This window comes from Heloderma suspectum, chromosome 3, assembly GCF_057233095.1.
Source record: "Heloderma suspectum isolate Gila_16-S chromosome 3, 16-S_ref, whole genome shotgun sequence".
Classification (NCBI taxonomy): domain Eukaryota; kingdom Metazoa; phylum Chordata; class Lepidosauria; order Squamata; family Helodermatidae; genus Heloderma; species Heloderma suspectum.
This window is the reverse complement of record NC_139460.1, coordinates 108,262,755-108,289,802: the sequence shown is the minus strand read 5'-3', so window position 1 is coordinate 108,289,802 and position 27,048 is coordinate 108,262,755. Positions and strand designations below refer to the sequence as shown.

General features: G+C 39.7%; 1 protein-coding gene across 3 annotated transcripts in view; it reads left to right on the top strand.

Moving 5' to 3' along the window:
• CDKL5 (cyclin dependent kinase like 5) overlaps positions 1-27,048 on the top strand; it is a 105,894-nt gene that overhangs the window by 53,956 nt on the left and 24,890 nt on the right. For all 3 annotated transcript variants that reach the window (XM_084844082.1, XM_084844080.1, XM_084844081.1), the window contains exons 6-14: positions 5,942-6,062; positions 7,463-7,522; positions 11,285-11,375; positions 14,886-15,075; positions 17,635-17,715; positions 19,022-19,173; positions 20,215-21,241; positions 24,255-24,360; positions 26,367-26,490. In XM_084844082.1, coding sequence (XP_084700208.1) covers positions 5,942-6,062; positions 7,463-7,522; positions 11,285-11,375; positions 14,886-15,075; positions 17,635-17,715; positions 19,022-19,173; positions 20,215-21,241; positions 24,255-24,360; positions 26,367-26,490 — 1,952 coding nt within the window. The remainder of the gene's footprint in view (positions 1-5,941; positions 6,063-7,462; positions 7,523-11,284; positions 11,376-14,885; positions 15,076-17,634; positions 17,716-19,021; positions 19,174-20,214; positions 21,242-24,254; positions 24,361-26,366; positions 26,491-27,048) is intronic.

The window sequence follows — 27,048 nt, the reverse complement described above, 5'->3', positions numbered from 1 at the left end:
ACTATGGGAGTTGCAGTCCAACACATCTGGAAGGCACCACATTAGGGAAGGCTGATCTAAACAATTAAAATACAGTTTAAAAAAAGAAAGGAATGCAGAAGCAGCAAAAAACAGATCAATAAAGGAAAAAAATCCAGGGCAACAACAGTCAAGTCAACTCAAAAGCCTGACAAAACAGCAGTTTTAACAACCGGGAAAAGGTTGTTAAAACTACTGCACCATGGAGTCTGGGTGAACCTTGAGGGGAGAGAATTCCATTATCAGGCACTGCTACAGTGACGTTTCTTTCATGGGTCATCACCAGCTGTACCTCTGATTGCGGCAGGGCCTGAAACAAGACCTCATTGGATGATCTCAACAGGCAGGAACAATGGAGTAACTTTGTCATATAATTTGCCCTCCAGCAGTCTGATTGCAGCATTCTGCACCAAATGCAGTTTCTCAACACGTTTCAAAGGCAAACCCACATTTTCAGAGGGGATTCGCTCTATTCGTTTTGTAGCCATCTCCTTGACCACTTTTTGCTCTCAAAGTTCCCTAGGTAAGCTGATCTGTCCTTGGTGAGAGAAGACACAAGTAACTATCAATTGTCTGACTAGTTATAAATTCCAGAGATTAGGTTGTTGATAGGACTGCCAGACATATCAAGAAGATATTCCTCCAGGGCCATCTGAAAGAGAATTTAATCAGGCACCGGTAAAGCACCAACTAAAGACGATTTCTACCCCTGCAGAGGTTAGAAGCCACCAACAGCCTAAAGCATATCTGGCAATCTGCCAATAGCAAAGGCAGAATTGAAGTCTCCCACCCCACAAGTCATCTTGTCTGGGAAAGAAGATTCCGTGCTTGACCTTCAATGTCTGGAGCTCAAGAGGGTCTGGAATAGACCCATGGTTGTCATGGCAGCCATGAAGACCTGAGGTGCTCATGTCAAAGACACCTCTTCATGGATGCTGATATTTCTCAAGACCGAAACCTAGGGCTCTTCAACATCAAGTCCACCTCCATCATCTCAGGTAGGGAGACTTGTCTGCAGGGTGGAACGGTACACCAACAGAATTCCCACTCTATTTCAAGAGCCAAGCACTACAAACAGGCACTTGAAATTGGCAGTCTGATGGACTGGGAGGGATATGGTATCCCAGTAAGCTATAGTGACACCATTCTACAACTTGACTCCTAGCTGGTGCTGTACTCACTGGACATAGTTGCGAGAGGTCACTGCCTCCCCTCATGCAATCAGATGTTTGTAACATAAACCAAGTTGGTGCCCTCATCTAGGATTAAATCCTGGATGGTGTTATTTATTAATTAAATTTCTTAATCACCCTTCTGGCCGGTCACCCAGCCACTCTGGGCAATGTACAATAATACAAATAGTTTAAAAACAATAAAATTACACATCAAAACATCATTTTCTAAAATTACCCTAGCCCACCCCAAATGCCTGCCTGAACATCCAAGTTTTCAATGCGTGGTGGAAACTCATTAAAGAGGGGACATGGCGGAGTTCCCTAGGGAGGGAGTTCCACAGAGTGGGGGCCACCACAGAGAAGGTCCTCTCCCTCGTCCTCACCAGCCTAGCTGTCCTGGCTGATGGGACAAAGAGAAGGCCATCCAAAGCTGATCTTGTTGAGTGGCCTGTCTGGTGTTGCTGGAGGCGCTCCTTAAGATAGGCTGGGCCAGAACCCTATAGGGTTTTAAAGGTCAAAACCAACACCTTGAATTTGGCCCGGAAAACAACTGGTAGCCAGTGCAACTCCTTCAGCACTGGAGTGATGTGATCACGCCGGTGGCTGCCTTTAATCAGGCAAGCCGCCGCATTCTGTACCAGCTGCAGCTTTTGAACCGTCTTCAAGGGTAACCCTACATAAAGTGCATTGCAGTAGTCTAGACGAGAGGAGACCAAGGCATGTACTACCGATGGGAGCAGATGGTTGGGAAGGTAGGGGCGCAGCCACCGTATCAGTTGGAGTTGGTACAACGCTGTCCGGCTCACAGCTGACACCTGAGCCTCCATGGACAGCTGGGAGTCCAAAATGACCCTCAGGCTGCGGACCTGGTCTTTCAATTTATTTATTTATTGCATTTATACCTCACCTTTTTTCCTCTTGCAAGGAACCCAAGGAGGCTTACATTATCCTCCTCTCCATTTTATCCTCACAACAACAACCCTGTGAGGTGGGTTGGGCTGAGAGTCTGTGGCTGGCCCAAAGTCACCCAGTGTGATTCCATGGCCGAGTGGGGACTAGAACCCGGATCTCCCAGCTCCTAGTCCAACACTCTTGCCACTACACCACACTGGCTCTCTTTCAAGGTTAGCCATACCCCATTCAACACCAGGTCAACATCCCCCAACCTCCTCTTGTCTCCCACCAAAAGTACCTCGGTCTTGTCAGGGTTCAGTTTATTCCTCCCCACCCAGCCACTCACCGTCTCCAGACATTTGGACAGGGATTCTACGGCCAACCTTGGTGAAGATTTGAACGAGAGGTAGAGCTGCATGTCATCCGCATATTGATGACACTGCACCCCAAACCTCCTGATAATAGCCCCCAGCAGCTTCACATAGATGTTAAATAGCATCAGGGAGAGGATGGAACCCTGTGGCACCCACAAGTGGGTCCGACACCTCCTCTCCAGTGCTACTCTCTGGTACCTGCCGGAGAGGAAGGAACAGAACCACCGCAATATGGTGTCTCCAATGCCCAACCCTTCCAGGTGGTCCAGAAGGATACCGTGGTCAACAGTATCAAAAGCCGCTGAGAGGTCGAGAAGAACAAGGAAGGACATTCGCCCGTATCCAAAGCCCTCCTCATATCATCCACCAAGGTGACCAAGGCCATCTCTGTCCCATGCCCACACCTGAAGCCTGATTGAAATGGATCTAGATAATCGGCTTCTTCCAGGTGTGCCCTTCAACTGCATCACCACCACCTGCTCGATCACCTTGCCGAAAAATGGCAAATCCGAGACTGGGCAAAAGTTGTTCAGAACTTGGGGATCCAAGGAGGGCTTTTTTAAAAGCGGTCTTATCACTGCCTCCTTGAGAGCTGATAGCATCACTCCTCAAGGGAGGCGTTCACCACCACCCTGATCCCCTCACCCAGCCTCTCTCTGCAGCTCATAATGAGCCAAGATGGGCAAGGATCAAGTAAGCAGGTGGTTGGCCTTACAGATGAAAGCACCTTGTCCACTCCATCAGAAGGAAGAAGCTGGAACCAATCCCACAAAACCGGTTTGCCACAAACTGCCTCTTGCTCGCTAACTGTATCTATGGCACACGGAATAACACTCCTAATCCGATAAATTGTATCCACAAAGTGCCTTGCCAAGGCCTCACAGGAGGCCTTAGAATGCTCCAGCGGTTCCGGAGCAACTGGACCGACCAGGCTCCAGACCACTTGGAACAGCCTCCTGGGACAGCACTCTGCAGACACGATGGAGGCAGCATAATATTCCTTTTTTGCTGCCTTCACCGCCACGTGATAGGCTGAAGATACAGCTCTAGCCTGTGTCTGATCGTCTTCGGAGCGAGACTTCCGCCACTGGCGCTGTAGCCATCTCACCTCCTGTTTCAGAGCTCGTAACTGCGGATTGAACCATGGTGCAGTCCAAGCTCTGTTCAGGGGGAGAGGGCATTTCGATGTAATGCCCCAGTGATTGCGGCATTCCACCTACCCACCATGCTCTTGACCGAGTGGCCATTTGCGTGCTCCAGAGAATCCTCAAGCACGTTCAGGAATCCATTCAGATCCATAAGACGCCTGGGGAGGACCATTTTAATAGGTCCTCCACCCCTGCAGAGGGGTTGTGGAACCGAGAAGTCCAACGTCACTAGATAGTGATCTGACCATGACAAGGGGGTGGTGGATATACCCCCGACTTCCAGATCACTCCCTGCTTCTCCAGAAACAAACACAAGGTCTAGCGCATGACCAGCTACATGGGTGGGCCCAGTTGGAATAGGGCGCAGCTCCCAGGAAGCCATGGTCTCCATGAAGTCCTGAGGTGCCCCCCTGAGGATGGCCTCTGAATGTACATTGAAGTCCCACAACACCAATGACTGTACACACACATCAGAGACCACCTCAAGCACCTCGGCCAGGGAGTCAGTTGTGCAGCGGGGTGGGTGGTACACATGCAGAATCCCCAGACTGCCCTTCGGGGCCAACCTCCAGTACATGCACTCAGCAACCTTGGTCTCCCGGAGAGGGGGTCTGCTGATTTTAACGCAATATCAATGTAGTATGTAATATTAGAATTACATATGCATGTGTCAGGGTTCCCCTTATGACCTGGACCTCCTGTGAAACTCCTTAAGGATCTCTTGCCTCCTTAAGATTCCCACCTTCCTCCTTTTATCTTCCCTTTTCCAGTAATGTGGGGGTTAGGCTGGAGACGTGGGATGATCAACACTGTAGAGACAGGGTTTAACCACAACAGTTTACTAGTAAATTAAAGCAAGCAAATCACAACTAAAGGTATTTACACAATAGAGTTAAGAGCGTTAAGAGAAAATAAAGGCTGCAAAATGCAAATTCCTTTACCCTTGCTGTACTTAGATTTTTCCAGGCTGCTTCTTCCTGCTCCCTTTTCAGGCTCTGGTCTCCCTGATTCTACTGGCTCTCTCGCTCTTTTTATATACCCTCCTTCCTTAAAACCAAAAGTGCTGTTTCAAACCTGAAACATTCATGAAGAAATGAAACATACCTGGGGGAAAGAAACTGAAACTTAACCAGGGAAATGAAGCTACTCCTGCCAACAAAAAACTTAGCCTGACCTTTTTCTTTTCCTTGCCTCTGTAGGCCTCAAACCTTCACAGCATGCTTGCAGGGAATAAGCAAATGATTAGTCAGCAGCATACATATACATGAGTGAGCATTCCATGTTGATCAAGCCATCCTTGAACTAAGCTACTGTTCATAAGTTTAGAAGCATCCTTTTATACAGCCCTAATTAATCCTATCAGTAGCAAATTCCAGGTTCAGTGGAGGTCTGTTTCTCAACCAGGAGTTTTATCACCTGTGAATAAGATAGTAGGTTTTGCCAGAACAGCTATTATATTCTTACTGTCTGCTTAGGAGAGATCTTATTTACTTAAAGCAAGCTATATTATGATGGACAGCAAATCTTATGTGACAGGCTTCCAGCATCTCTTTAGCCTTTCAGCAAACAAAAACAGAAACTTCTGAGTGAAGTCTGGCAATCATAGGTCTTTAATGTAAAATGTAATACGAATTTCAGGCAAATATATGATACATCCAGACCCACAGTTCAGTGTTTGTTTGAGTTGCTTTGACCTTGAGAGAGAGAGTACACACTTCGTTGGTGTCTGCCTTTCAGGTTCGGAGAGATCCTGTACTCATTACTTTCAGGAAGGACTTTTCATTTATTTAAAATTATTTTTAGGCTCCCTTTAAGGGTAGAGCCCCTTCAAGGTGATGAGAACCTTCTCAAAACAGTGAACTGAGGTTCACTCTTGATCTCACCATGGGTATAATACGGCTCAATTTAATAGAACTTACTTGCAAGTAAGTATGCACAGGATCACATTTGTAGTTCATACAGATGACCAGAGTCAAGTACTGCTGACTAATTGTGATGTCGGCTATTATTTATAAAATTACCACTTAGTTCTGTCATACTGTAAATTACTCCACTCATACTATTTAATGTATGTTTACGTTGTTTGTAACAATGTTATAAGTTTTGTGAAACAATAACTGATTACTGCCTTGTAAGAGAACCAGAAATTTTAACTTAAGTGCAATTTTCTGGTTAATTAGAGAGATAATACATTAAAATAATTCAACAGCAAGTAAAAGCAAAAGGAGAAAGAAAAGATCAAGCAAAAAAGCAAACTGAATCATTGTGTTATTGCAAATTGTTTGGGGGCAGCGTTCTTTTACTCTCTAATATAATTATGTTTAATTCCTAGAACATGCTTGAATTGCTAGAAGAAATGCCAAATGGAGTCCCACCTGAAAAAGTAAAAAGCTATATTTACCAGCTAATTAAAGCAATTCATTGGTGTCATAAAAATGATATTGTTCATAGAGGTAAGTAAATGACCATTGAAATCTTTAAGATTTCAGAAGGCAGGGTGATTGCACGGAGGATTTCATTTAAAATTGGTTAACTTAAGAAAGAATATTAGAAAAAGTGCAGAGAATTTACACACTTAGTCTTACTATACTCTATATTTGTACCCCTAAAGTCAATTTAATGTCCTGTAGGAATTAGTTGAGATACTTACACTGATTTTAATGGATCTAGACAATATTTTTGGTGTGGAGTTGTTAATCATTATAATATTAGGAAGGAGGAAATCATTTTGCTTGTGCTCATATATCTTTAGCATTATCATATTTATGTACGTAAGCTTTGTTGCTTACTTGATCTGGTATATGATTCCTTTGAAATATTTAATGGATTGCTTCAATAAAAATTATTCATGTAGAATTCAAATGACATCTAATTAAAATTTAATTAGCATGAAATTAAGGTAATTTGTTACTTGCAGTGTGAAAAACTGTGTGAGGCCCAACAGATAAAATTAGCATTATTTTCTCAACCCTAAAGTAACCTAGGAGGACAACAGTATTAAACCAGCTTTCGTTCCCTGTGGTTCAATTTGGTCATTATGCCAAACATTAATTTGTGCTAATTATAGTTTAGAACTGAAACTATAGTTATTTATCTACTTTTGTTTTGCATCTTATCAATATGCAGTTTCATAGGTTCTCTCATAGCCGTAGTTCAGCAGCCTCTGGAGGTGGAGCAATGATTGGTTATATAACTATGGTTTGTCAATTCACCCATCACACCAAACCATTTTTAAGCTTCCTTAACCACAGCTTGGTGTGATATTGGAATTGAGCTATTGAAATAAACTTTCTATAGATTGCCGATACTGTATAATTATAATTATAATTATAATTATAATTATAATTATAATTATATGACATCTGTCTTTTTTGTCTGTGTCCAAATTTAGAAAAAAATATAGAAAACTAGGGGCATGACATGCTTAAGTATCTCCCATTGAAATCACTGGTATTTCATGATTGCTTAATTTTTTGCTGTATCATGCCTTAGGGTAGTATCTAATTGTGCCCCAGCACTAGCGCGAATATTGTTTCACTAGTGTAAACCAATGCTTGCACAGTGTAACTAGCACTCGCTAGGGGAATGGGGAAAAGTGCCAAGTTGCCACTGAAATTCAGCAGCAAATCCCCATTGCCCTAACAAAAGCAAGTTACATTGTGCAAGTGTTAGTTTACACTAGCAAAATGGCATTAGTGCTAGCACTGGGGGGGCATAACTGGATATAATTTTCCTGTATTTCAAATAAATTTGTATCAAGAATATCTCCAATTCTGTTAAACCAACTAATAATGCAGAATAAGGTAAATACTGTGATTTTGTTGAACTTTTTCCTATGCATTTAATATTTCAGATATCAAGCCAGAGAATCTTTTAATAAGCCACAATGATATTTTGAAATTGTGTGACTTTGGTAAGTGGTTGTCTTTTTTTAAACTTGCATATTTTCAGGGGGTGTCTTTTTTGTATATTGTAGTTCTTAATTCATAATTTGAATTACAAGTGTAACTTCATCTTTTTAATTGTAAAAATCCCTAATCTTTGTTTTGAACCTGTTTTGTAACTTAATTAGCTTCTATGATAAAAATATCTATTTTTTCTATTTATTTTTCTATATATTTTTTCTATTTTGCTAACATTCTTTAAATGGCCTTATAACAAGCAGTTTAATAGAAAAATAAATGCATGCACACTAAATAGGAAATTACTAATTATGTTGTACTACTATGGCAGAATTCTGTAAGTTTTTCTAAAATGCCTAAATATAGATTAAAGCTGTGCTCTATAACAGCATATGCCCCAGATCTGCATGTACAGTTACTGGGCAAACAATAGCTCTTCAAATAGGTCCAAAGCAGGTAGTGGTACAGCAGAGGAATTAAAAGAAATCTGCTTTTAAAACAAATAAAAGTTATGTGTATTGGACTTTATATTGTCTTGATTTTAATAGTTTTCATTAAACTACTAACTAAAGTTTAATTAATCAATGAAAGCCTTGGTTGCCACAGCTCAGATTAGGAGTTAATATTTTTCAGACTCTTTGAGTTCTGGTTTATTGCTATAGTAGGGGATAAAGATATAAATATTAACAATGGCCTTTTCATGATCAATTAAAGAGCCTTTAATTGGCAGGTAGCCCTAATTTTATTTGCCTACTTTCAAACATTTTTAATGATATTATTATTTAGACTTACAGAAAGTACAGCACTGACTCGCATCTTTGATTCTGTGTTCTGTATATAGTTTACTTCTCATGAAAAAAATCCAATAAGGGTTGCAATCCCTAGCTGAGAGTGCAATCCCATGCATGTTTAGATAGAAAAACATCCTACGACTCCCAGCATCCCCCAGGCAGCCATGCTGTCTGGGGGATGCTGGGAAATGTAGGATTTATTTTGGTCTAAACATGCATAGGATTGCACCCTAAGTATCCTAGACAGTTGGGATGAAAAATAATTATATCATTGCCAATAAATGCTATTTTATATCATGTCCACCATCAGACACAAGAATAACTGAATTTGAAAACAAAATATATTTTATTTCTGGTGTTGCCCATTTAGAACACAGTGGCCCAGTTTGCATGACACAAGGGTAGTTAATAATCCACGGTGGCTTGTTAACCAACTCTGCACATGCCAGTTGTATGCTGACTGATTTACCTAATTACCCTCGCCAGGCACGGCTTGTTGTGACGTCCAAACCCAGCAAAGGTGGGTGGCTGAGGTGGTTAACAAACCACCCAGCAATCCTAGAACAGGCCATGGGTTCTGGGTGGTTTTTAACTGCCCCAGCCAGCCACCCTTGCCAGGTTTGGATGTCACGACAAGCTGTACCTGTCGAGGGTAATGAGTTAAATCAGGCACAATTAGGTAAATCAGGCATGCAGCAGGCACTTGTGTGGTGGTTAACAAGCCACCGTGGCTTATTAACCACCCTTGTGTTAGGTGGAACCCATGTATATGACTGGGTTTGGACGATCACGTAGGGGGAAGAAGCCATCACGGCTTCTCCCCCTGATCCTGCACACACTGCACATGCAACCTCTATTTACATAATTACCCATGCTGCAGTTTAGGTTGGCCTGTCGTCCACGATGTGCAGTAGAGGTTGTAGGGTAGCAAGGAAGCTGCCGCACCATGCGCTGAGTTCAGATGACATGCCAACCCATGCAGCAGCATGGGTAATTATGTAAATGGTGGTTGCGTGCACGCATGGGGGCAGGGTTAGAAGGCCCAAGGCTTCTCTCTATGCGATCGTCCCAACGCCCCCTATGTGTTTTTCCGGCTTTCTTCTACCATAGTGGTTTTCAATCTGATTCAGAATATCTTGGTATTCCTTGGAAGTTTGTCAGAGTTCTTTAGTAAAACAATCAATAATGGCCAGTATACTTCTCTGAAAGTCTTATTATTTAAGTCTGTTTTTATGCAGCACCTACTGAGTTTAGTTATTCAAATAATTATTTTTACTGCAGTACGCAACTGCAGAATGTTCTAGATAACACTTATAGTGTAAGTGGGGCATCCTTGACAGTTAATAAGCCTGGCCAGTGCCTTACGTAGACCCTAATGTGCACTCCAGAATCTTCTGCAATCATGCGCGAAAGTTCTTTGGCAGATGAGTTATCATGGAAAAGGATCCTTGAAGGCAGAACACTATACAGAACACGTGATTCTATTTTCACAATAGAAACTTCTTTAAAATGAAGGCTAAAGCCTTAAACACACTTACTAGGGAATACATCTCACTGAGCTCAGTAAATATCTGGAAGATCACACTGGAAATGAGTAGTTTATTGTGTTTTTTCAGTCCATGGGCTACACGTAAGTGCCCTTAAAGGTTGCAGGCCTTGTACATCTGCTGTATTTTGGCTGTGCTGTGCTTTGTACATGTAAAATGTGCAGTAGCTGCTTAAACACACGTTGTGTGGGTGTGGTTTCTTGCTAGTAAGAATGTAGAAGGAAGAGTACTAAGCATAGACTAATTGTGACAGATGCACTTGGCTGTTCTGCCTTGGTGTTTCATGCTCCAATACATCTGCTGTATTTGAGACAGTTTTCCTCCCACTACTTTAGAACTATTCATTTGAATGTTCATATAAAAATATGTAATGTTTCGCTTAGTCCATTGAAACATCCAAGTGCATTGAATGTGTATGAAATACGTCAGTGCACAGCCCAGAACAAATAATTCAGTTGCATGTCCAAAACCTGACTTTATGCTTGTGCCAACAGAGCCTCCAGGTTGATAAGGTTCTCATTCAGATAATTTTGTACTAATGTACTTATGAAAGTATCCACGTAAGGGGTTATTATAATTCTTCCATTTCTAGGGATATTCCACCTCCTTATATTATCTACAGTTAATAAGTTGGTTAGAGTATGATCTGCTGTCAGTTGAAAGGCTGTTCCCTGCTGAAAGCTGTTCTTCTACTCTGCGGACTAAATGGAACATGGATGAATCTTGGTAGTAAAAACAATATGTTGTCTTGCAAACAACAACAGCCTCTCTCCTACAGCAGAAACATATTTGGACTAGAACTCAGTACTTTGTAGACATGGTTTTTAAGAGAAGCAGCTTCCTTTCCACACAGTTTGAGATGCTTGCTGATAAGTCGGCTGCCAGAAGGTGAGAGCAAAATCCCGAATAGAAGGTGCTCTGGTCCTACTGAATGGGCCACTTCACACTTTCTACAGAAGCAGTGGGAGAAGAAGCAGAATGACTTGAGCTGCCTTTCCCAATGCTTCCAGGTCTGTTATAAAAGGGGAAGTGAGCTTATTTGCTGCCTCTCCTCTTTCTCACGAGACGTGGAAGCAGGGAGTGAAGTACAAGTCCTGTTTCCTTTCACATTACTTCTTTGTAGTGTGCAAGTGGTTCCCTGTATACGTACTTTTGTGTTACTGAATGTGCCATTACTGGGCATGGAATAAACATCAGCACTTCACTTAATTAAAAAAGAAGCACCTACAGCACAAAAATTTGAGGACTGCTGATTTAGAGTTTAATGGAGTAGCAGCAACACAGCTTTCATGTGGAATCAGTATGTTAAATATAGAAGAACTGACCATCCAATGTAAATGACACATGCATTTCCTTTTTAAAACACATTTTAACTTTAAATGTAAAAGAAAATGTAAATTCTTATTAAGGTCATTTTCAAATTACCTCGATGCAGGTTTTGCACGGAATTTGTCAGAAGGAAGCAATGCTAACTACACAGAATATGTGGCCACCAGGTGGTACCGTTCACCTGAACTTTTGCTTGGGTAAGTAAACTTAGAATCTATACGTAACTGCTACCATTTCTTAGAATTTATTAATTAATGTATATTTATTCTATTGTGGGTTTTAACTTAGTATAATGAATACATCTAATTATTATTTTGGCTGTTTATGACCATTGGCTAGATCTGATGGTCAGCACTAAGTTGAGTGTGTGTATGTGGGGCTTTTTTCCCTTTGAACTTTAATTTAGCAATTTTATCATTTACAAGATTTTGTTTAAATCTTGACAAGCTTAGTTTCTGAAGAAATATATAGGCATCCCAATTGCATGCTTTAGCATCCATTAGCACAGGGACCCATTCATTCAGTCATGAACAGGATGGTATCTGTGAAGAGCCTTTTCCTTACCACCAAATAATCACATGCAGCCCCAGTCACTGGTTTCTTGGAAGGTTTAAGCTCAGTCTCCTAACATTTTAGTTAAAATCCTGGTTATTTTTTTTTCATCTGTGACTCACTCTTAGTCTTACAAGTGTGAACATGTACACACACATACCCCAAACATTTCAAACTAGACCTGCTGTTAAATGCAACTTAAATGCTTGTGTGTTTAACCCTTTCTTCCCCTGCTAGGGTTCTGAGGAAAATCCTTCCTCTGAAAGTGCTGTTTATATTGAGAAATCCCCCATTGGAGCCAAGTACCATCTTCAGAGGACTGCAGCAGGGGAGGGAAGTGTTAGATCCCCTCTTCACACCTGCTGTAATCTCCATCAACACCTCCCTCAGCTGATGCTATTTGCATTTTTAAATATCTGCATTAAATGCAAAGAGGTGTGTAGCTTGACCCCAAGTTCATGTTTACTGCATACTCAACTGAACAGGATTAGCAAACTAGTTCTGATCTTGGAGAATATGGGCAGCACAATAATTCATGCGACAGAGATGAGCAAAGTCTCGAAAATACCAGTCTGTTATGCCAGATCCTTCTTCTGCAAATTTGCTTTCCTTGATATATATTGGTAGTACAGTGAGTCTCCTGCATCATAGAACTAACTCCACTTTGAGTGTGTATAGTTCAAGGAAAATATCCATTTGAAAATTCATAAAACATTTTATTTGGGGCAGCAGACAAATTTGAGAACCCAGATGACCATCTCTGTTCTGGACTTCTCTTGCCGAAAATGGATTAGAGGATTTTAATTATTAATCTCCTCTCCAGTTATGCAATGTTATTGATACTAGGTCCTCTCTTTTTTGCCCTAGCACTTTAGTTGTGCAAAAGCTCTCAGAAAATGTCACAATCCATTATCTTATCCCCCCAGAATTAAATTCTATGGGCAAGGTAATGAAACTTCTGTATAATTTTTAAACTAATTTGAATGAAGGTTAAAGTGACACAGATTTACGTATGGCGCAGTGCACATTAAGATATTTTTGATTAAATTTAATTCATTTGGGTTTTGTGCCTCCATAGTAGAACATTTTCTGTTGCAAAGGGACAAATAGCTGCTCCTTTCATCTGTAGACCGTGAATAGTCTTCATATTGCATTCCTCTTGTGTGGCTATAGTTACATGGGTAAATCTCTGTGCTTTTCCCATTAGCTTACCTTTTTTCTTTTAATTCTGAGGTGAAAAGACATTGGTGTTTGGAATATTTTGTATGCAACAGTCCCATTTAGCTTAAGGGTTTTTTAACATTATTTAACAAGCCTGATAGAGGACAGGGAAACCTGAAGAATAGCTAATCACGCTCCAGAATATTTTATCTCTTTTCCCACTCTAAAGACCTATAATTGTCTTTAACTTGCAAGAATTGTAACATTTTTGCTACAAGAACTATGCAGAATGCCTTCTTTCTTATACTTTGGGAGAAAACGCTTACTCTTAAGCTAATTTCTACCATTGCTGGTCAAACAGGGCATCTCCACAGATAATATTCTCAGAGGGGAGTACTTTCAAAGGAGTTGCTTGATCTAGCTTCAACTTTAACTTTGATGTCAGCAGGAGCCACTTCCTGGGCTTTCGTGCATATTTAGATGTGCTTTTGCAGTCTGTAACTGTGAGAACAAATCATAAGAACTTTCTTTGCTTTAGCTTTAATACACCATTGTCTATGTGTGATTAATGTGAAGAAAACAATTGCATAATGCAGGGTGGGGGAATAAGCTGTCAACAACAGGGAACTAGTGTACTACAGTATCAGGGGAAGGAAATATACACATGACCCCTGTTTTGACTCAAAGTGTGGATTCTTTCCATTGAAAACAATTGTCTGTCTGTCTATCATCTATCTATCTATCATCTATTGATCAATCTAAAAGGCATTAGATTTTGAAAGATCAGTCTATGGCTGCTCCAGCATACTTGCACATTACCTTATGTTGAACTGGAAGGCAGCAGTTCCTAGCAGTTGGTTAACAATGCCAAATAGTCTGGGAAATAGAAGAATGCTGTTTGGGGTAATGTAAGCCACCTTGGGTTCCTTGCAAGAGGAAAAAAGGCAGTATATAAATGCAATTTAAAAAAAAAAGGAAAATAAGCTTTAAAAAAGCAGCTCTACCTGGAGATGCCAGGGGTTGAACCTGGAACCTTCTGCAAGCCAAGCACTGAGCTACAGTCCTGCCCACTTCTAAGACAGAATCTGAGATCATTGACTTTCCCACAAATGAGGTCTGCATATTTTTATGTTTAAGGCCTCAGAAAATTGAATATACTAGAATGTATATTTAACTTAAAATAGATCTCTTCTGATTTCGGTACCTTATAAACAATATTCCTAGGGACACATTCCAGCCTATGAGGTTTTCTTAGCATCACTTATGAAAAATATCTATAGGAAATATGAGGAACAGATCAAAAAGAATTTTCTTGATCGAGAATTCCCCCATGTACTTAACAGCATCTGTTGTGGTCCCATCCACTGACTTACTTTTCAGATGTGTAAGGCTTGATGCAATACCTTTCTGTTGAAAGAAATGTTAGACATTTTTAATGTTCATTTTAGTTTTTAACACATTATCAAGGAGTTCATGGCTGATAAAATATAACTGTAGGTTCTTATTGCTTAAGTAATAGAATATCTGTGACTAACATCCTGACATACATGTCTGATGTACCAAAGACATTTGGTTTGGTTCAGCAGTAAGTCCCTTAGAAGGGAAAATCAACAAGAAACCTAGTAATTCTAGGATGAATTACTGAACAACAAATGAAAACATTCTTTCTTTTGTGAATTTCTATTCACAACCCTGTGAAGACTGGCAGGGTTGGTCCAACTCCATAAACTGCACTGTAACAGCAAATTTTTCAATGGAAGAATGTATAATTACCATCTCCCTGTATCACATATTTATTAAATTAATGGCCTTAAAATGCAATCTGGAGGTGCGGGAGGAAATGAGAGCTTTCATTCTAAAGGATGAAAGATCTTGGATACTGATTTTCCTCCTTTATATCAGTACACAAAGAATATAGTAAAATACTGATTGGCTATTTTTAATGTATTATTAATCTGGCAAGTAGCAATAGCATCCATGTGTTTTCTTTTCAGAGCCCCTTATGGCAAGTCTGTAGATATGTGGTCGGTAGGCTGTATTCTTGGAGAACTTAGTGATGGACAGCCATTGTTTCCAGGAGAAAGTGAAATTGACCAACTTTTTACAATTCAGAAGGTGCTAGGACCACTTCCTGCAGAGCAGATGAAACTTTTCTACAGCAATCCCCGTTTCCATGGGCTGCGGGTAATTCTTGGATTAAATGTTCCACGCATATTTTCAAGTTGTGCAGTGATTGTTCAAAATGTGCCTACCGAAACAATATCCCTATTTGACAATACTTTTGTAGTGAGGTAGATATGCATAAATGCGTGTTCCTATTTCTATTTTCTACTAGTACTACAGGTGTTAAATTATGATTCATGAGGATAATGTCATGCTCTAGAACTGGATGGAAATTGCTTTCTCAGTCCCTTGTCCCCAGCCTCCTATAAGAACTTTGAAAGTTTCAGATTGGAACATTTGGTATAGTTACTGTATAGTAATTATTTTTCCAGCAGACCTAATCTGTATATTATTTTACATTAAAAGGATAAAATTAATATTTGGAAAATATTGCTTGTGCTCTGCTGTGTTTATAGATGAGATTAGCTCTCAGAAGTGTCAACACTGTGTGTAAACCAATGTTTAACCTATTAGACTCTGCTATCTAGTATACTAAGTATTTGATTTTGGTGCAGGTGCCAGTGGCAAAAGTCAACTTGCTCATAGGGATTTGTACCCATTTGAACCCCAGGACTTGTGATACTAGGTGGATGGCAGAATTAACCATACGTTGTTTGGGACAACCATTCTTGTGCAAATAGCCCATAGTGTGTATGATATATATTGGAACCATCTTCCTTATCTCAAAAGACTCCATTCTCAAGATATTTTAATTGAACAGCCAGAAGAGACCATTTGTTAATAAAATCTTTAAAATGTTCTGAGACATGCTACATATTTAAATATTAAAGTAGTCTGTAGTAGCATAGTCACTCTTGGGCAACTTGTAAAATTAATTGCAGTTAGATACTGCGTTGCAACAGTTTCCTATAATTTAAAGGAAGGGTGCAGTAGGACAAGAGAACAAGTGCTTCACCCTTTGAAGTTTACTGAAGTCTTACTATGTCAGTTATATGATCACTCCCTTTCCATTATGCCTTGTTAGAGCAACTCTCCGCCAGCTTTCAACATTTTTTAATAAATGGAGACAAGCAGTCTGGGTTGTTACGTGCTGCTGAAAGTTATGCCATTAAAGAACCTATATTTAGGGAACCTGATTCTCACTGTTAAATTCACATACAACTTATATAACCTACTTTTAAATCTGGCAGTTTGCCAAAGGATATTACATGTACAAGACACCTTTACAAGCAAACAAATTAGAAGTTCAAAAACTCTTGGTTGATAAAACTCTAGAGAGATCAGAAACATGTGAGAATGTGTGAGTTGTTGCTATTGACATATCATAGTTGTTTTTCTTCTGTTCTTGTCAATAAAAAACAAAACCTGCAGATAGCATCCTCAAACTTTTCTAAGTAGTGGAATATGGTAATAATGCCCATACTTTATAGCTTGGGTGGGGGCGTTGGCTTTTCCCTAGTTCCTTTGTGATTTCCAAGGGCCCATCCTGTCCTCCACATTGCAAAGGTTGCAAAGTGTAGGAGAATGTGATGAGAAATTATAACAAATAATAATTTCTATACTACCCAATAGCCAAAGCTCTCTGGGCAGATGACAGGATAAAACATAATAGAAAACCTTTACCATACAAAAAAATTAAAGCAATTGAAACAGTTAAAAACAATTAACAATAAATTATGGTGCCTTGGAACTGCTGCAGGGCCTCTGAGCAGTGCAGGCACGTTTTACAAGGGCCTTTTTCAGTTCATGAAGTGGAGTGGGGATGGCATCAGCCTTTACATTTCATGTGAAGAGCTGTTAGATTGATGCAATCTTGTGCTAGGAAGATGATGTAGCAAACAAGTTTGCTTTTAGTACTAATGGCAAGTAGACAGGATTGTTCAGCTATGCAGCGCTTGAACTGAATACCATCAGCAGGCCCTTGGGATATGCGGAAGTTTCCTTTCAATTTTATTTGAATTCATTGAAACCATATATATAAAAACTATATTTTGAAACTAATGCTACTTTTATTTGTTTAATGCCCTCTTTAAGCATTACTAGTCTCTCTCTCTCTCTCTCTCTCTCTCTCTCTCATGTATATGTGTGGAATTCTGTATTTCTAGAGGAGTGACTACGTATGACATGAGAGCTCAATGATCTGCGTCACTCCATTAAAAAAAAAAAAAAAGTTAAAAGGTGGTGGTGGGGATTAAATTCAGCCCATAGTAATCTCCTCTAAATCCCCCCTCCCTATTGTTCCATGAGAGAAAACATTATAGTACCTGTATGTTTTCCACAAATTAGTAGGTTCCTAGGGACTTTTAATTGGGAAAGTGGTATGGGTAAGCCCCTCTTCTCCTAGCACCATAAACCTGGTCTGATTTCCTCCCTCCTCTTTTCCCCACCCCAACATGCAACAACTATTAATTAACTGTTTTTTGAAATACACATTCTGATCATGGATTGCCAATGTCATATCTAGTTAAGCTGTAATAAAGTAATTGTCGTGTTACCGTGTGAGAGATTATTTCATGAGATCAGCGAGTGTTCTGGGTATTCCAGGCAGACAATATTCTGATGATTTTTGTAAACATTGCAGTTATGAGTGTATATTATATATAAATTATTTTTATACAGTTCCCTGCCGTCAACCATCCACAGTCTTTGGAAAGGAGATACTTAGGAATCTTAAGTGGTGTTTTACTTGACCTTATGAAGGTAGGGATGTTATTGTTCTATGTATTATAGTTTCTGACCAGGTTTGCACAATCGCGGAAGGAAAATAAGCCAGCATAGTTTATTTTCCCTCCCCGTGCGTGCTGGTCGTGTGCTGCCTAATTACCTTAATTATCCTCGCCAGGCACAGCTTTTCATGTTGTCCGAACCCAGTGAGGGCGGGTGAGTTTACAAACCACCCTGGAACCTATGGCTTGTTCTTACCAGCAAGGATAATTATGGTAATCAGGCGGAGCACAACCAGCACATGTGGGGTGGGAAATAAGCTACGGTGCCTTATTTTCCTTCCCCAGTCACGTGAACCTGCCCTCTATTTCTAACTGCCCCTGTAATTTCGCTGTGCAGATGTTAGTACTAAATCTGTGTGTCCCTGTTTCTTAAGATCAAAGAATATATATGCTTCAAACATTTGAGATGGTACCAGGGATAGTTCAGGGAAAGTGTGTCTTCTTTTGGGTATTTTCTACTTGTTTATTTGTTTGTTTGTTTCTTTATTTATATCCCACCTTTCTTCCATCATGGAACTCAAGGTGGCTACATGTGGTTCCCTGGTGGTCTCCCTTCCAAGTACTGACCAGACCCAAACCTGCTTAGCTTCAGCAAGGTGGCTGCCTCATGTGCTTTCAGACTATGCCCTGGGACCCTTGTTTTTAGAAAACATTCCAGTTCATCATCTTATTTTTGTCAATTTTCTCTGAAAGCAACATAATTTTGCATATTTACAACAATGGAGAGCAATTTGCAGGGTATAGAAGGAATTTAATTCATTTTTAAACCTTACTAATTGAAGTCATTTGTTAACACATTCTTACTAGTGGTAATGTATATGCAATAATCTTGTTTATTTTAATAAGTGTATTTTCCAGCTTCTTAAAACAAGTGAATAAACAGGGGTGCAAAAGCGTTTGTGAAACTTAGGATCCAGTGAGATTTTCTTGGAGTCAGGTAGGAAGGTAAACCTGGTTGCTGGCCTGTGCTGCAACTAGATGCCCATCATCAGGCTGAGCCAATGGCTACTGTGCCCCAGGGTTTTTGCAGTCTGAATATAAATATATAGCTTACAACTATATCTGTTTGTAGTGGGCAGGTTTTAAAAATAGGTATTTAGAGTCAACATTTTACATAAAATGTTGGGGAAAAAACACTGAATAAATAGTTTCAACTTGTTTTCAGTTGCACATAATATTTGGTAAATATCATATTGTAAATATTAATTGATCAAATACTTCTGCTTTTTAATTGCATACAACTCAACTTTGTTTCTTAAACTTGAATTTCTGTTCAAAAGAACTTGCTAAAACTGGATCCAGCTGACAGATACCTAACAGAGCAGTGCCTGAACCACCCCTCATTTCAAACTCAGAGGCTCTTAGATCGTTCACCTTCACGGTCAACTAAAAGAAAACCTTATCATGGAGAAAGCAACACCTTATCCAACAGGTAAATGACTGTAAGTAATTACATCAGTGCTCTAGTTATCTTATATACTTCAGCCTGTTAAGAAGGCAGAGGAAGAAGAAAAGGAATAGTAGTTCCAGTGCAGTGATGCCATTGTTAAACATATCTTTATTTCTATATGTTCAATAGACTAGCTAATAAAGAACACTGTAAACTGGAGTTAGCACTCAAACTAGTCTGCATTTCCAATGATAAGACTCAATCTTGTCCCAGGGACCTACTTCTCCACTTGGCACAGTTCTCAGTGGAATTGGTTGCTCCTTGGGCACGGTGGCTTGGGTTGATGGCAGTTGCTGTTCTGCATCGTTGAAATGGGATTAGGTTGTTTTGGGCATTCCTGTAGCTAACATTAGAGCCCCTTCTTCAGTGTAGTAGTCCATAGGTCTGTACTATTAGAATAATATTGTGGAGCAAAGCAGAATTTTTTATGCCAGGTGATCTCTATTTGTGTTTTGAATCTGCTGTTCCTACCGTGGGTGCTTCCAGATGGAGGACTGCTAGCACCATCCATCAAAAGACATTGTGCAGTTGTTGCTTCATTTCCTCCTTAACATATTTTTTTTTGTGGAAAGCCAGAACAAGCAGTGGGAAAACACAGGTGGGTTACAGGTGGAAGACATCATTGTCTGAACAGAAAACACACACACAAACATACCCTCTCAAATTCCATGAATGAGGCAGGGCAACTGCATGATGAAAGCCTTGTCTGGAACCACCCAGTGTCTGTGTTAAAAGCAGGAATGAGCAAAATACTCTACTTTTTCATTTTGTTGTTGTTGTTGTTGCCCATTTTGGCTTTGTGCATGTTTTACCTTAAACAACTTGACTTGAGAATTCTCCTTTTATTGTGAACTTACCAAGTGCCTGGAACAAACAGTTTAGACGTTTCAGTGCCAACAGGTTCCAGTTCGTGCTGTGTGTGCTTAGCTGCAGTGTAGCAGATCTAAGCACCAAGTTTACAGAAGCAATTGGTATTTAAAGGCAGACATTAACCTGTGCTTTCTTTGTGTATTTATGATGTAGATCTCAAGCTAGCAAAAGTACTGCTGTACAGTCTCACCACAGATCAAACAGCAAAGATATACAGAATGTGGGAGTTGGACTGCAAAGAGAAGAGGCTCTTCCAGCAAATGAAAGCTTTCTAAATGGAAACCTTCCTGTAACTGCACATAGTCCAATGCTTTCAAAAAAGCCAAGCAATCCTCCTGGATCTGGAAGCAAGGATCTAGCTAATAATAACATACCACATCTTCTCAGTCCAAAAGAAGCAAAGGCAAAAACTGAATTTGATTTTAATGCGGATCCCAAAGCTTCAGATGGTCCAGGTACAAAATACCTGAAGTCAAATTCCAGATCTCAGCATAACCGTCACTCATTTATGGAAAGTTCTCAGAGCAAAACTGGCACGCTGCAACCAGGTGAAAGGCATAGCCGTCACAGCTATATTGATACTATTCCTCAGTCTTCGAAGAGCCCCTCATATCGAACAAAGTCAAAAAGTCATGGGGCTCTGACAGATTCCAAATCTGTGAGTAATCTATCTGAGGCCAGAGTTCAAGTTGCAGACCCAAACAACAGTAGGTATTTTCCATCCAGCTGCTTGGACTTGAACTCTCCTACCACGCCAACACCTCCTCGCCATGCTGACAACAGAACTTTGCTCAGTCCTTCTGGAAGAAATAACAGAAGTGATGGTACTCTGGAATCACGAAGACCATCTACAAGACATTCCAAAACCATGGAGGAGTTGAAATTGCCAGATCATTTGGATGGAAGCCATTCACACTCATTATCTGCACCTCATGAATCTTTTTCTTATGGTCTAGGTTACACAAGTCCCTTTTCTTCACAGCAGCGCCCTCATAGACATTCTATGTATGTGAGCCGGGACAGAGTGAGGACAAAGGGCTCAGAGGGTGGCTTAAGCGTAGGGCAAGGGATGGCAGCCAGAGCAAACAGCCTGCAACTGTTATCTCCACAGGTGCAGCATAAGTCGCTCACAAGATCTGTTGGCTCTTCACGTGAAGACTGTACAGAAGATACCAATAGGGTTAGTTTGAATTGTTGACTATTGGAAAGACTCTCCTCTCCTCTTTTTTTGTCTGTCTGAGTGAATGCACAACCAAGTTGTTAAATGTAGCCTTTACCTTTTGTCTAAGGAAACCTGAAGATCTCAAACTGATTTTTTTTTCTGGGAAGCCAGTTATGATATACACTGAGAACCTCTACTTTATTATATAAAATAAGTGATAACTAGTGTGTGTTCATGTATGTATGTTTGAAATTAGCTTCATAATGCTGCATGTTATGTGTCATAAAGCTATCATTTTTGTCTTGATAACATTCTTATCCAGATTTTGGGATAGAGCTTTCTTTCATTTTTTGGAATAGTTTTTGAATCGCAGTTTCATTTTGGTCTTGGGGTAAGGAAGGGCAAGTTTTATGTAGAAGAAATTCAAGGCTATTTTCTGGCTATTTCTTCCACCGCTCTTATGATTTTGAAGAGCAAGAGCTGGTGCACACTTTACCACTAGAGTTAAACTCCATAAAGGAAGCATTGATCGCACTCAAAATCACTACAGAACTATTTATTGTCACAGGAGGCATGCACAACTTCTGGCCCGCTAAGTGTAACAGAGCCCATCAGCCATATAATGTAGCTTGCCTGGTGCTTGATCTTCACCTTTTGTGTCTTGTGTTTGTTTTTGTTATGCAGTGCTTATTGAATTAGTAAAAATAAGAGCTTTATCAAGCACCTTGTGATCTCCTTTCAGCTTAGTGGGCTAGAAGTTATGCAGGCCTTCTCTTTGGGACTTGCACAGAAAACGGGAACTCTTTGGGACTTGCACAGAAAATATTTGATTTCTTGGCCTGTTCAGAGTCAGCCGAACCACTAGCTGTCACACATGGACTTCAAGATCGCACTTTCCCTCCTCCCCATGTGTTCCCACACATTGGTCATAATTGTCAAGAGATAAGTGTAGTGATTATTTAAATTCCTTCAGAAAATCACCTGCTGTTCACTTGCTGATTGAAAATGAAATTCAAAAATGAATTGAAAATGTCGGTTCTGTCTCAAGTTCCTACGTCAGTGCTCCTTCATTGCATGTAGAAAACTAGAATGTCATAGAGAATACTAGGCTACAAGTAGCATAGACTAAAACAGTTTGTGAGAACTAGGCCAAAGACACTTGTGCTTGGAAAATGAAAAGTATTTTTGAAAAATAAGGAAGATCAAACAAATAAATACCCTTACAGAATTCACTGCCACAAGATGTGGTGATACTGGCTTAGATATCTTTAAAGGGGCATTGGATAAATTCATGGAACCTCCATGTCCCAAGCCAGTGTGCCTCTGATAACCGGTTGCTAGGAGATAAACAGGAAAGGGCAATGGAAGAATTTGTCTAGCAGTTGTTGGAAACAGGATGCTTCACTATCTGGACCCTTGGTCTGATCTAGAAAGGCTGCTCTTATGTAGGCACTGGGAACCAACTACATTACCAGCCTTCTGCCATTTTTTGCCAAATTTTGTAGTGGTTCTAATAATTGGTTCTCTGTTAAAAAGAAAGAGACCTTTACTACATATGCATGGTATTCTTAGATATAGCACCACCTGTAATAAACAGTGCTCCAGTGAGCACTGTTCACTGGAAATTGAAGTATGACAGGAGAGGATGCAGAAAGAATAGAAATGGGAAGGAAGGAAAATTGCTTGGATCTGCATATGAGGTGAGCAATGGCTCTTTTGTGTTGTTTTAGAGGAAACTTCCCAAATATAAAATCTGATGGTATTCTATATATTAGGACGCTTCCACACAATATGTACCTCATGGTATAAACAGATGGTATTTCAGGTGAGGGCACTTGGGGGTGTCTGATTTGGGTAAGCCTTGTTAAAATTGTGTCATATTTTATCTGCTGTGTCAGAACACATTTCTCCACAAACTGGCATGGGTTTCAACGATGTACCTTTATGAGGTCATTCAAAGGAGTGCCTTATAGTCTAAGATTTCTCAGGTTGCCTAATAAGATTCTCCTTCCTGCCCTGCTAGTCTGGAACTCTCTGCTTCAAGCTACTAACAAAAGCTTTGAGCATAATTTGCAAGTGGTGTTCTAAGACCTTTCTATTTGGGCTAGCATTTGGAGCTGGGGTTTGGGGGATTAAGCCAATGATGGAGAGTTGGTATTTTAACACTGTTTTTACTGCATTTCATTGTATTCGATATGTATTGATATGTGAATGAAAAGCAGTAAACCAATTGGGATAAGCAAACTGGTGAAAATAAATAATATCCAAAACGTCTGATAATGTTACTTTATCTATACAGGCTACAAACGTACAGTCGTTAAGCAACAGAACAGAGTAAAATCAAGTTGTGCGATAATATCCTTCACTATCAGAAGTAAGCAATACCAGAAATGACCAATGGTTGATTTTACTATCTTCTATTCCCTAATGACCGTACATTTGTAGCCTGTATAGATAAAGCAACATTATCAGACTTTTTTTTATTTATCTTCCCCTGCTTATCCCAATTGGTTTATTGCTTTTTGGTTTTCAGGTGGGATATATTTCCTGTTTGGTCTGTTTTGATATGTGACTGAGCCTTCAGGATAGAACAGATTAGAAATTTTGTATAAATAATTGTTTTTCTTCCAGCAGTTCTCACTAATTGCCCAGATTTGACCAGAGCTGAATCATACAAGAACTCTCGGGAGGTCACAGTGCTCTATTTAATTCATGCAAAACTAAATCTTTTTAGTTTTTAGATGTTTAGCTTTAGACAAATGACTTGGTCTGGATCACTTCACAATTCTTAACATTATGACTTTGGAACAAATACTGTTAACACACAGCCCTTTCATTTATTGTGTGGAGTTAACTTTCATTTTAACAAATATTAATAAAACTAGAGTGAAGTTATGCACAGGCTGTGAACAGATTTTTCCCTGTCCTGTTACATATCATGCACAGTGGACATGCACATGTTACATATTATGCACAGTGGAAAACAGATCGATTTCTTTCGCTTAATTAATTGCTTTTTTTTTTAATTTAGGGCGGAACGTATCATGATCAGCACCCAGATGATGGAGCAACCACAAAAGAAAATAGACTTTTGTATAATGATCCTGTACCTAGGAGAGTTGGTAGCTTTTATAGAGGTATCTTTCTCTCATAGAACTTGATCAAGATTTCTACCATTGTTCTAATAAAAATGACTATGGTTTAACTGGAGAACTGATCTCACTCTTTCTCCAGGCAGACAAATCTAGAACAAATGGAAGGAGTCTTCTGTCCTTGGAACATTAGGCAAGACTTAAAGATGATTAGTGATACTTCTGTTCTGGAAGAGGTTCCTCCTCCCTCTTCTGCAGTTTTTGTTTCTGCTTGAGCAGACTTGTTTCTCAAGCAGAAGCAAGCAAAACAAACTTGATATGTGGGGTTTGGCAGCACTGTTAGGCTTGCCTATGTTTAGCTCACCTTACAGCTTGATCCTAAGCATGTTTACTCAGAAGTGTGTATCACTGTGTTCAACATGGCTTACTTATAAGTGAGCATAAGACTGGCCTTGGTGTTGCTTTTTCCCTCTACTGTGGCTTTGTGTTGCCTCATTTTGAAAACAGAGTAGACTAGAAATAATACAGCAGAGTTTTAAAGTTTTTGGCTATATTCAGACATCCCAACAAACCATTGTTTATTATTATGAGAACATGCCTCAATCTCACACATCCTGGTTTTAATTGGCTTGACAAGCACCATAGTTTTCCACATTTGGACAAAATGGCAAACTAGGGTTTGCAGCAGATTAGAAGCAGAATCTTCTATTCTCTTCACAAGCGGAAGGGGAAAGGTAGGAAAGAGTGCAAGAACTTGAGGCTCTCCATAGCTCACTCATGGTGGTTTGAAGGATCATCTGAACTGAGCCTTAGTCTTGGAGTTTAGAGAACATCATTATATGGACTGGACTGCCCTTGACCAAGGCTCTGGACAGTGAAGTTCTCCCTACTACCTGGTCCTTTCACACAAGACTTCAGCAACAAGAAACCATAGGCATGATCCAGGCACAGTTTAGTATTTCTGTTTCCCACTGACTTCGGTGTGAAAGTTCAGCATTTCCCATTGGAATCAGTGGGATTTTTAAATATGTAAGTCTGGGTAAGATCCAACTATATCCCAATGCTAACCTTAACGATGTTGTGCTAGTATAAACCAATACTTGCACAATGTAACTAGGGATTACTAGGGGAAAGGGGAAAAGCGGTGATTTGCAGCCCAGTGGATTATATACACATTTATTATACAAAATGGGGTTCAATGTGCTGAGGATCATCTAGCTTAAAGTTTCTTGAAGGCTCTTGAGTAGTTTTTGGTTGTTTTTTTGCTTTGTGTACATTTGTAAAAGTTAAAAGCAGTAATTACCAACTTTCAAAAAAACGTCATTATTGTAAAAGTTAAAAGCAATAACCATTACCAACTTCCAAAAAAACTTCATTATTGTAGGAATGTGTGAATCTGTACATGGCTTTTATTATCCCCACCCATAACCCCCATTGTATCTATATCATTAAATACAAATTGCTTGTACATGCCTATACATTCACTGTACTTAATGAATACTTCTACTAGTTTTATTTTATAGGTGAAATGCTACATTCAGAAGTAAATTTGTCTTGACTGTTTTTTGGTGAAACTGTTTTTGGTGAAACCTGGCTCTATTGCCTGAAGAAATTTAATTTGCAATCCTACATGCTTACCAGGGGATAGATCTCAATGAAGTCTTTAAAGTAGATATATATAAGATTGCGATGTTAGGATCTCATTGAGATACAACTTGAAATGGAATTTGGCAACTGAAGTTGCCTAAATAGTTACTTAAGAACTATGCTGAAAAAATTTTGATTATTTTTTTTTTAGAATATTTCCAAGAATATAATTTTGAGAACGTTTCCAAGTCAGTTAAGTTTCTCACATGCTAGTATGTCTTGCTTCAAAAGGTAACATTGGAGGAAAGAGTGAAAAGCAGCTATCAGTGCCACACTTAGGGAAACTGCATTTTGTTCTGCCAAACATAAATAAATAAGAATATGAATTTATTGTTTTATTGTGTTGTGAATGAAGATGTTCACCTGACCATGGATACATCGCAACTTAATATTTCTTTTTGCAGTCCCATCTCCACGTCCAGAAGGAACATTCCTAGATAATAGCACCTCAAATAGAATACCTGCACTACCAGCAGAAAGCAGTAGTGTAACAAGCCACTCAAAGAGACAAACTGCTTTTGATCCCTGGTAAGTTGGTGTCTTTATGAGGTATTGTAAAAATAGAGCAGATGATGGAAAAGGTATTCACTTAAGACTTCCAAAATTCTTAAAACATTGGCTTCTGCGCATGCCTTTGTTATTCCTATATTCTTAACAGCTCTGTCTCGAACTCAAGTTGAAACATTTATAGTTTCCAGAACTGAAAGTTTTAAGTCTTTCAAAGGCAAAGTCCAAGTGTGGGGTGTTACCAAATTTTCAATAGACCTTTCCAGGTATTAATCTTAGACCTCTTTCAGTACATTCAGATCCCCTGTTTATAATCCTTCCTATCTGTACTTCTCATATCTTGTTTTGGTCCAAACAATTTCCGTTTTTCTCATACTAAAAGTAAATGGGTCTGTTGACACCAATAGGTCTACATTCCCCCTTCTATCAACTGCTGATTGCTAAAATAGAGTGGTTTTTAGCTACTAGGTTCATAAAACAGGAAAATACTACTATGCACCCTATATTGCAGGGTACATGTGGTAGTTTTAATCCTCTTGGCGGATTAATGTTGAAAGCACATGATCTGGGGACAAGACA